We start from the raw sequence: 11494 nt of genomic DNA on the forward strand, positions 1-11494 counted from the left end.
TTATAAAATATATTATATCTCGAAACTAATGTGGCAGATTTGATGCGGTTAAGTTGAATAAATGCATGAGAAGTTTTTACCTGCTACAGTTGAGGAGCAGGACTGTGGAGAATCATTTCGGTGTTCAGTTCCCTTATTGTTCTGTTCAATTCCAGATGGGTCTCCAAATGATAAATCACATGCACCTTTACTTGTTTCTGTATTTCTGACACCAAAAAGAAAGAAAAAGAAAAACAGATGTTAGTTGAACATCTTAATAGAAACCTTATTGTTTAATTTCTGCTGATCCTACTTAGTGTTCTTTCTTTGCTGTGGCAGTCCAGTAAAGTCTGAAAATATAGAAAAATTACACTGTAATGTAAATTCATTCAAACAAATCTTCCAGTTAATTGTGATCTCACAGTTTGTGCAGGTGTCATGTTCATATGCTTGTATCATCTCCTGAAGTCCTGCAACAAGTCTCTGAAACCCAGGGCTCTCCTGCAGGCTCCTAATGAATAACATGGCAGGTTATAATAACAACAGACTGTTAGTGACTGTGGTGAATTTTTGAGTTTTTCAGGTTATCGACCTTTTTGTTATCTTGAATTTACACACTGGGCAGTTGGCTCTGTTCTGTTTGGAGTTGTCCAAAAGCTTCGTAATACAAAATCTGCCAAAGAAGAAAGTTTAAGACCATAAATGAACAAAATTATGAATTTTTAAACAAAAAAGCATGTTAAAGGTTTCTTACTTGCAAAACTGGTGATCACATTTAGTAGAAACCGGTGCAGACATTAAATCCAGGCTGAGGGCAAAAGATGACACTAACTAAATGACATTTGAAGGAACTTTTTTTTTTTTTTAAATCAAATACTTAATTATTGCTGCTCTGAGAAATACTCACCAAATGGGACATTGAAGAGTTTCCCATAGGACTGAGATTCCCTTTTTGACATCGGTGGCTTTTGGGGTCGTCATAGTGATTTTAAAAGGCTGCAACAAATCACAAAAAAAAAAAAAATCCTGCTACCAATAAGACAAGGCTCCCTTCTAAAGCAAGACGGTAAACTCTTAACAATTACAACTTGAGATTTTTCAGCTTTGAAAATATTAAATAAATGATTGTCTAATATTTCCTTTATGTTACACTGAAGAAAATATTCTACAAATTCCATAAACTGCTGCACAGTCATAATCTGGTTTTATGTGAACGGTTTTATGCAGATAAATTCTCCAAACTAATAACAGCTCATAATCTTTTCTTTTCACAGTGTGGTGAGTTCCACACTGTGCCTTTGAAAAACACATCGTGGGCAGTAAAGTTATGCAACTTTTGTGAACTTTGCTCACTGTGGATGTTCATTGTTCCCCAGCAGATATGTAAAGTGATGAGTTAGTTTAGTGTATGAATTAAAAATCTTAACTGCAGCTTCTTAGATTTAGCACAGTGACTTAGAGGAGGTACTAGATACAAAATTTAAAGCATCAATTAAAACTAAAAGAACAAATTTCACTTTGTTTCCAGAAAATTATGAAGAACCCTGAGCATCCTCTCCATGAAACTGCTTTACAAAGACAGAATTTCTTCAGTCAGAGGTTTGTTAAGAGCCACTGCAATACAAACTACTACTGCACATAAGTCTTGATGTTAAGGAAGAATGCCGTAGTTGTGATTGCGTGGTGTTATTATTTGAAAAGACGGAGGTTAGTATCTTTCCACTGCTATAACCGGTGGTCTTGTTAGTTAGCTTAGCTAATAATGAAACAGCTTTTGTGCCTTTTGTTTACAAGAAAATGCTAATTTGTAAACTAATTTGACTGAAAAACACAGCTGCCAAAAAGAAACATTAAGTTTATAGCATCATAGCATAGCAAAGAGCGAACAGGTGAGGCAACAGTTACTCATATTAAAGCTAACCATGAAACTAGTTACTCGCTAATGTGAATGTTTTAACGGGATTTAGTTACACAACTAGCATTTTTCAAACACGTCGACATTAAAACGCTACATTGTCAACGCAAACACATCGGCGCCGAGAGAAATTAACGAAAGAAGCAGATCACGTTATTCTGTAAAATATAGTATAGTGTTTATAGGTAAAATTACCTTGTTTTCTGACTATTTGTAGACGTCAACATAAAGCTTATCCGCTTCAGTTTTCCCGCAACTCATCTTCTTCTACTGCGGTTGGCCGGCGTTTTACTGCAGCATCACAGCGCCCCCTGATGATCCCTGGTGGTAAAACAATACACAAACAGAAGAAGCAACGCAACGGGATTTAAAACAACACAAACTACGGACTTAAAATTTGCAGGAATATGATTGAATACCAGAGGTCAAGAAAAATTATTGTTGAAATAAAAAAACTACTAATGAAATAAACAAAATGAATACAGGGTTCTGTGTTTCTTTTGTTATTATATAACATGACAAAAACCCTCAAATCTAATTGTAAAATTTAAGCAGTTTCTTTTGTCTTCAACACAAAGAATTAATTCAAAATTCTAATTCTGATTCTTCTTTCAGAAATTAAATGATTGACAAGTGTGCCTAAATTCTGGGAGCAAAGTTTGACAGTTTTTTGTATGTTCTTTTTTAAGATAAAAAAAATATACTGATCTTAAAAATTATATAAATTATTCTGATACATAGACACACATGTAATTTCTGGTTAAGTGAGACTTCTTGTTTTTACACCAGTTTGATTCCTTAATGTTATTTTCTAACAGCTGACTCGAGTTAACCATTTCAAAGGTTAAGAATAATAAATAGATATTTTGAAGTAGATATTGTCAAAGGAAACACAATACCCTATTCTAGCACATGTAATTATCTACTCGATTGGTTTCACTGTTAGGTATGTTGGAAACATGTTTCTTGTTGATGAATTCTTATTTATTTATTGTTTTTGTCTTAAAAAATAGGTGAATTTGCAGATAGTTATATATTTTTGACTGTGAGTACATAAATTTTAATATGTAGTCAGATTTTGTGATAAGTCACTCAACTAATGAAGTGACCTTTTCATCAAATACTTTTTATTTTTACTTGAATAAAACATTTTTTAAATCCTGGTACGTTTAAAAGTTGAGTACAAATTTTGGCTACTCACTTCTGTCAGCAAGACATTTCAATTAAAAAGAAAATAAATATTTAATAGATTTTGACACATATTATTGGAATCTGTAATACCACATTGTGACCAGTAGATGGCAGGACTTCGCTGATCAACCAACTTGTGAAAACAGAGGAAGAGATCATATTCACCGTAAACAACAATAAGGAAGTGCTTAACGTAGAGCTGATGATTCAGAGATTTTATGTTTTCTTTTACAATATATATTTTACGGGATGAATTAGTATTAAGATAACAGCTGTTATTTTGCACAGTTGATAGTGATTATATCTCCTGCTTGTCTGCTGAGTCGAAGCTAACGGGAAAGCTAACCCAGGTAGCACTTTCTGACGTTTACGTTTAGGTTCGGTACGGGTCCTGCTTTCTTCCCCTCCTCATCTTATTTTCTCCTCTCTTTTAGATCAGTGATGGAGGCCTCCAAGTCTTCCAGCACCACCATGCAGGTGAGCTTCGTGTGTCAGCGGTGCAGCCAGCCGCTCAAGCTGGACACCTCCTTCAACGTGCTGGACCGAGTCACCATCCAGGAGCTCATCGGTATTATTCTGCACAGTTTACTGTTAATCCGAGGTAATTCAGATCGGTTATGATGGAGTCACAGTGGGAGCTATTTCTCCTCCGCAGCTCCGGTGGTCACGGTGACTCCCAGCAGCAAACAGGCGGACAGCGGCGGAGGGGAAGCAGCACCTGAGGTGGGTTACAGCTCGGAAAAGGAAGTGTGCGTTTGATTTTATTCCCCTTTACTCTAATGCCCTGCAACTTTTTAATGCATATTAAAATAAAACCCAGTGCAATCAAATTGCCTTCAGAAGTCGGCATAATTAATAAATATAACCCATTTGTCTGTAATTTATCGATCCACCCGTCGTCTACATCTTGTTTTATTATGAATCAAAATCCCAAATGTTCAACATTTCATAGAGTTTGGTTTAATCCACCAGCTGAAAATGGGAACAGTACTGCACAACTGCAGGCCCACAGCCATCAAAACTGACAGGTCATGCACGGAGAGTATTAATTAGCTCTGAGGGAGCTGTGTAGTACAACGGCTCAGGTGGGAGAATCTGCTGAGTGGACAATTATTAGTGAAGCATTCCTCAAATCTGGTCCTTCTGCAGAATATGAAAAAGAAAGGTAATGGTAAAAAGCACACTGGGCTGAAATTATTAATTGGATGAATCATGATGAACCAATTTATTTAAATAATTATCAACTTATTTAGCAGTTAATAAATTGTTAACTGGAGTGTACATATTAAAAAAATGATCCATTGCTGAAAAATCAACACAGTCAGAGCAGTGATTAAGTTAAATTGTACAAAAATGTGTATGCATTTTAGATTTAAGATTAAAAAATACAACCTCTGTCTAAACATTTACTCATGATTCCTCAAGTGATGGAGCTTCACCTCATTAAAATTCTGTAAAAGAAAATAATTTTCTATTATAGTCCTTTTGGTCTCCAATTATTAATTGGTTAATCCAAAAATTAGTCAACAGATCAGCCCTACACTATATTCTACAGAAAGAGCTTTTCACACGTTGATGTTGTGAGTAAATTTTTCACTAAAAGAATGCTGTTATTGCATTTACAACCAATAAAATGTCAATTTTCTTATTTAAAAATGTGATTGAATTAGTTATGTATTTGCATATTTTAATGCATAAAAATGCTGAAGTGGTTAAATGAAAAATCTGCAGAATGTGCCTTTTTATCAGATTAATTGATTAGTCATCAAAATAATTAAATACTGAAATAACATTTGGTTGCAGCTCTACAAAACATGAGGATAAAAAGCTGAGATTTCTGCAGAAGAAATCTAATCTCATTAGAATCAAACTTTCTTTTTTAGATGCTGAATTTAATTTAACACTGATTTTTATTTGCATGTCTGGGTCTCTGTTTAGATGGATTAATAACACAACAAAAACATAACCTATCACTAAACTATTCTGCCATGATTTTGTTTTAAATTGGGTTAATTTGGAGTTGTTTTCTTCTAGGAGATGTTTGTAGAAAACAAACAAGATGGCGTGTCGAGAAAGTACATCCCTCCTGCACGGTGAGTTGATTTTCAATCAGCTCTGCTTAATGTACGGCGGCTACGGAAAATATTCAGACCCCTTTAAATTTCGCTAAAATCAAAAAAGGTTTACATTAATTCTCATGAACGTACACTCAGCATTTTATATTTCAGTTTTTCTTTTTTAATACATTTGGAAAAATTTCTACATTTCTGTTTTTTTCTGTCAACATGGGATGCTGAGTGAACATTCATGAGAAATAATGTGAACTTTTTTGATTTCAGCAAATGGCAGCAGTGAAACGAAGAGTGAAAGATTTAAAGGGGGGGTGAATACTTTCTGTACTCGCTCTCTTAAGTCCTGAAAGGCGACAAATCAGTGAAGTTTCTCCTCTGCAGGATGATGTCAACAGAGAGCGCCAACAGTTTCACGCTGATCGGGGACGCTTCGGACGGTGGAACCATGGAAAATCTCAGTCGGAGATTGAAGGTGATATTTTTAGTTTGGTTACGTCTCCTGGGGCAAGAAAGACGCTGTTTGTGTGAAAATCAAGGAATAATAGGACTTATAATGTTTCATTCTTATCCTTTATTTATTATTTATTCTGGCATCTACTTTTATTTATTTATTCTTTGTTTGCTTCCCACCCTTCTCCGCTTTATTACAAAATATCTGCGACGCTAGATTAATTAGAGAATAGAAAAATAATTCAAATTAGAAAATAACTGCCAAGATCAAAAGAAAAAAGCATATCCTAATTCACATATTAATCAGTTACATTTGTTGTGACACCAGTTGTCTATGTTCTGTTTTGTTTTGAATTTACCCTTTTTAATGTATACCTGTTTGTTTGTTTTGTTTGTTTGTTTGTTTTGTTTGTTTGTTCTCCCTGTTTGGTTATTTGATTTCCATTGATTCGTTCTATTAAAAAACTAAATAAATAAAAACCAAGGAATCTTTTTGCTCCTGACCTGCTCAGGTGACCAGCGACCTGTTCGACATTATGTCCGGCCAAACGGATGTGGATCACCCCCTGTGTGAGGAATGCACCGACACCCTGCTGGACCACCTGGACACGCAGCTCAACATCACAGAGAACGAGTGCCAGAACTACAAGTGAGCCGGTTTAAGCCAGCAGGACATTTTCGGAGGATGTATGGAAGGAGGTTTGACCCGTTAACAAAGTGCCGATCTGTCTCCAGGCAGTGTCTGGAGCTTCTGTCCAACCTGCCGGTGGAGGAAGAGGAGACCTTGCTGGCAGAGCTGCAGCAGCTGAAAAACGAGGAGGAGACGCTGGTGCAGGAGCTGGAGGCCGTGGAGGAGCAGCGGGCTGCTGTGGCCAAAGATTTGGGGCAGAGCAGGATTCAGGCTCAGCAGCTGGACACCGAGGAGCTCCAGTAAGGAGCCACATGTGTCAAACTCAAGGCCCGAGGGCCAAATGTGGCCTGCTGTAGCTTTTTATGTGGCCCTCCAGAATCCAAATTACATCAGTAACTCCCACCAGATTTTCAACAAATCTACAAATTCCCACAATTTTTCTCAAAATCTTTGGGTTTAAGTGTCTGGTGTCGAGTTATAGCGTATGATCGATATGGCGATTTAATTTAAAAAGTCATGTTTAACATCATACATTAGCACAAATATCATAAAAATTCCTCACAAATATTTTTAAATTAGGACCACAAATCATAATCACTGATCATCGCAACCAAAATTTATTATTTTGATTGCAAAAAACCCAAAATAATCACAAAATCCTGGTTGGACTGATCAGTGGGACAAGATGTTCAATATTATTTAATTTTAAGAAACACTTACTGAATACTGAAACAACTGTGTACTGGTATTTTAACTATTTAATGGGTTTGACACCCGTGAAACAGTGCATAAGAAATTACAATGCACCAGTTTCAGCTCTTTTTTGTTGCTTTTAATTACTTAAATATTCCATGTTTCTAGGGATGCAATTAACAATTGTTAAGAGTAAAATGAACATTGTTCTTTTATTCTATGAACTGCTGACAACATGTTTCTGAAATTCCAAGCAAAAGTTTAGTATTCATTTGCAGAAAATGAGAAATGGTCAAAATAACAAAAAAGACGAAGAGCTTTCAGACCTCAAATAATGCAGAGAAAACAAATAATGCAGAGAAAACAAATAATGCAGAGAAAACAAATAATGCAGAGAAAACAAGGTCATGTTTATGTAGAGACACCAATATTAATGCTTTAACTCAGGAAGAGTTCAGAAATCAATATTTGGTGGAATAACCAGGTTTTCAATGGAGTTCAGTGCAGTGGGCTCTTTTTTCAGAGCTCTGTTGACATATAAAGAAATTTTTTTAATTCTAAAATGTATTAGTTTTTTGTGCAGTTTTGACTTAATTACTGATCTGTTCTTTCAGCAAATGGCCTTTTTTTAATCTACATACGTAACAATTAATTGATTAGTTAATGATCTATCAGTTATTTAACAATTAATCAGTTAGTTAAAGATTAATTGGTTTACTAATTTGGTGGACAATAATATGAATAATCAATTAATTAGGATTAATCCAACCAATACTTTCAGCTCTACACATTAAACAATATTTAAACCACAGATTTCAACGGCTTTTGCTCAGATTTAGGGGTATCCGAGTGAAAGGGGGCAGAACCTCCCAATGAAATCCACTGAAGTTCAGCGTCTAACAGCCCTCTGTGCTCCATGCCACCAGGTACCAAAAGGAGTACAGTGAGTTCAAACGGCAGCAGCTGGAGCTGGACGACGAGCTGAAGAGCGTCGACAACCAGATGCGTTACTGCCAGATTCAGCTGGATCGACTCAAGAAGACAAACGTTTTCAACGCAACGTTTCATATCTGGTACACACAGATCAGTTTGTACCCAGAAATATTTCTGTGCCGGCTGAAAATAACCGGTCTGCCCTGATTGTTCCCAGGCACAGCGGCCAGTTTGGCACCATCAACAACTTCCGACTGGGCCGGCTTCCCAGCGTTCCTGTGGAGTGGAACGAGATCAATGCGGCCTGGGGGCAGACGGTGCTGCTGCTGCACGCTCTGGCCAACAAAATGGGGCTGAGATTCCAGAGGTAAACATCGTTTGATCTCTTCAATTCAAATGTGCTTTAAAGTTTGGCTGAATTTAGATGAAATAATCTCGCAGATATCGACTCGTCCCGTATGGAAACCATTCGTACTTGGAGTCACTGAGTGACAAGACAAAGGTGAGGCGTAAAGATGTCCTCTTCCTAGAGCTGATTTGTAATAATTAATCTGAATTGTTGATCAGTTTCTGTCGTTTTGCGTCCAGGAGCTCCCGTTGTACTGCTCGGGTGGCCTGAGGTTCTTCTGGGACAATAAGTTTGATCACGCCATGGTGGCCTTCCTGGACTGCGTCCAGCAGTTCAAAGAGGAGGTGGAGAAGGGAGACACCGGCTTCTGCCTCCCGTACAGGTCAGACGGGTACTAACTACTTACATTTACTCAATTACATTTATTGAGTCACTTAAAAAAAAAAAAAAAACTTTTAGGTGTATTTTTAGTACACTGCACTATTGATTAACTTTACTGTGAAGCATTTCTACCCTTGAGTAAAATTTATGGGTTTTCTACCCACTGAATGAAAAACAAACACAGACTCACACCTGCAGTTTTTGTTAAAGTTTCATAAGTTTTTTTATTGAAAGAAACTTATTTGGAAATATTTTATCTTGGCTGATTTTGATCATTTTTATTACTTGTATGAATTATTGTCATTTTTGCCTTTAAAATACCAATATTTCCACTGAACTTTTTATTTTGGTCCATCTGATGATGCCATTTTAAAATTTTATGTGATTGATAATTTGACCAGTTACTCAGCAATCATGTAGACTTTTTATTAAATAGATTTTTACTATTTTTGAACGGCTACTTTTCACTTTTATGCGAATAAAACAACTTTGAAGTAGTGCTACTTTTTCTTGACTACAATTTTTGGGTAATCTGCCCATCTCTGAAAATGGAGTGTATTTGTAATAAAACTGCAAGTACTTCAAGTTTAAATTCTGATTTATTTTTATGTGTATATATTTATAAGGAGGCAGCTTTCAGAATAAATTGAATTATTTACTATTGTTTTGATGCAATATGCAGTCAGAATCCAAATCTGATGGATTCCTGGTATTTAGGAGGAGATATTTTAGATTTGTATTGAAATTAAGCCTTCCATAATGAACAATTAATAATCGCATAATAAAATAAAATGAGCTCAATAACTTACATTAATATTTTTTGAAAGGCAATTTTGTTTAGAGATAACATAATAAATTTTTATCTAAGTATGTTTCTGTTTAATTTTTTTGTTATTGCCTTTTTATTCTGTATATTTAAAATATTTTCCAGTTCTAGAGTGAAGTGTTCTTTACTAAATTAAAAGTTACTGGTCTTTGAAAAAACTATTAATATTAGTATACCTTTATCAATGTTACTTCAAAATGGTCTCAAAACAACAATATTATTATTATCGTTTATCACAATAATTACTGGGACAATATTTGAATTGTGAATATGTTTGAAATATGTGTTTTATCCTTTTCAATGGTTTCCAATGAGACCTGACTATTAAATTACAGAGAATATAAAGCCTTTGAAAAATTTGTATTTATAATTTCTAATCGCAAATTTATTTTTGAAGCCCAGTATCTGTTTTAACTTCTATATTTCTGGTCACAAATGTTGGATTTAGGAATGGTTTTGTGGTTTTGAGTCCTAGATGTTTGCCTTAATTTTGTTTTTTGTTTTTTTTAGGATGGATGTGGAGAAGGGAAAGATTGAAGACACGGGCGGCAGCGGAGGCTCCTACTCCATCAAAACCCAGTTTAACTCTGAGGAGCAGTGGACCAAGGCGCTGAAGTTTATGCTCACCAACCTGAAGTGGGGCCTGGCCTGGGTCACATCACAGTTCTACAACAGATAAACTAATTCACATTGACTCTGCACAAATCACAAGCTACCAATGGGATGGATTTCTAACTAGTTGAGAATTTCATGGATTTTTGGTTCAAACTTGTTGGTCCACTGTGGAGTAATTTAAGCTTTGCACATCTGCAGAAACGCCATTTTGTGTGTTTTTTTGTTATATTTCCTTCACTAGTAAATGTTTGGCATTCTCTGAGAAGATAGTTTTGCATCAGAAGAAACGTTTCGCTTCTTTATAAGACTGATGAATAAACAACAATCCACCCCACTTTCAGATCAGTAGGACGTTTTCAAGAATTACCGCTTAAATGTTCCTTTATTTCATCACAATATGTTAGTATTTTATTTGCTGTTTGAGTTTTCCACTATGAGAATTTGTTAATAAAATCTGTAACCTCTGGAAATCAAATTTCTGCTTTCTTCAAATGTTTTCATGACATTTATGTTAGAGCTAAAACACAAATTACAGTGCTTTGGAAGACGTATTTGCCCTCCTGTGCTTTGTAACATACATTTAAGATCAAACCAATATTAATCTCAAAGAATTAAAATAAGTATTTCATTTATTAAGGGAGGAAAGTAATCCAGACCAACCCAGCTTCATGTGAAAAACACAGTTGTTAAATTATAAATCAAATGTAATTAATCACATTTTGTTGGTTAAAATTTTAAGAGCCACAGATTTCTTGCCCTAAAAATACTATGGATGCCAGATATAAATTAATGAGTTAAATCTAAAGTTGATCTTATCAATTTAATTATTAATAAGCACCCATTTTCTTAAAAATTTGAGTCTTCACTTGTATCAAGAGGACCGACCGTGTTTCCAAAACATTAGGGGGCTAATTTTTTATATAAATTACAAGCAAATTGTGTTAAACACTGACCAAATAAGCCGAAAATAGACATATTAATAAAATATAACAAAGCAGGAACCTTACCAGGTTGCAAATCTTCTGTCATCCCCTGCGCCTTTTTGTCGATCTTGTCTCTTTCGTAGCACATCAGTATTTTTTTTAAATAAGTTCTCGCTGCTACGTCATACAGCTTGATTAAGGGGAAACTTTAGGAGCTTGTCGAGTGTTTATATATCGAAACAGAACCGCATAAAGTTCATTGAGCTCTGGACCGCTCATTTTTCCCCTTCTGGAATGACTCCGCCGCCATCTTTGTTTCTCTTTAAATAGCTCCGCTTAAGAATGAGCAGCGGCGCCCTCTACTGGATGGCGACCAAACTACAACCCTAAAATAAGGTTTAGAACGTTACTTAATCAACTGGAATGTTAATCTATTAAACCGCTAATCGACAGTCAATCGTAAATAGAGTGTTTTGCATCCCTATTTTGTATGTTTGACTAAAATATCGCATCAAGTTTAGTGTTAAATATCTTTT

At 35.5% G+C, this 11494-nt stretch overlaps 2 protein-coding genes across 5 annotated transcripts in view; one reads left to right on the forward strand and one right to left on the reverse strand.

The window, feature by feature from the left end:
- The window catches only part of LOC122822877 (breast cancer type 1 susceptibility protein homolog), a 34471-nt gene extending 23234 nt beyond the window's left edge, over window positions 1-11237 (reverse strand). For 2 of the 4 annotated variants that reach the window (XM_044101917.1, XM_044101921.1), the window contains exons 1-8: window positions 11043-11237; window positions 2090-2215; window positions 887-975; window positions 734-787; window positions 572-652; window positions 402-490; window positions 293-329; window positions 81-205 (exon numbers count right to left, since the gene is read on the reverse strand). In XM_044101917.1, the coding sequence (XP_043957852.1) occupies window positions 81-205; window positions 293-329; window positions 402-490; window positions 572-652; window positions 734-787; window positions 887-960 (460 nt within the window). In that variant the 5' untranslated portion in view covers window positions 961-975; window positions 2090-2215; window positions 11043-11237. Of the gene's footprint in view, window positions 1-80; window positions 206-292; window positions 330-401; window positions 491-571; window positions 653-733; window positions 788-886; window positions 1006-2089; window positions 2216-3456; window positions 3839-11042 lie in introns of those variants that run through there. The other 2 variants (XM_044101918.1, XM_044101919.1) reach the window with 2 other exon arrangements.
- On the forward strand, window positions 3177-10510 carry becn1 (beclin 1, autophagy related). The gene is made up of 12 exons (XM_044101922.1): window positions 3177-3435; window positions 3520-3653; window positions 3741-3808; window positions 5120-5178; window positions 5539-5629; window positions 6120-6256; window positions 6343-6537; window positions 7858-8004; window positions 8082-8231; window positions 8306-8366; window positions 8453-8595; window positions 9931-10510. The coding sequence occupies exons 2-12, from the start codon at window positions 3527-3529 to the stop codon at window positions 10097-10099; spliced, it is 1347 nt and encodes a 448-aa protein (XP_043957857.1). The 5' UTR covers window positions 3177-3435; window positions 3520-3526; the 3' UTR covers window positions 10100-10510.
- Window positions 11238-11494: the final 257 nt, after the last annotated feature.

Source organism: Gambusia affinis, linkage group LG20 (assembly GCF_019740435.1).
Source record: "Gambusia affinis linkage group LG20, SWU_Gaff_1.0, whole genome shotgun sequence".
Classification (NCBI taxonomy): domain Eukaryota; kingdom Metazoa; phylum Chordata; class Actinopteri; order Cyprinodontiformes; family Poeciliidae; genus Gambusia; species Gambusia affinis.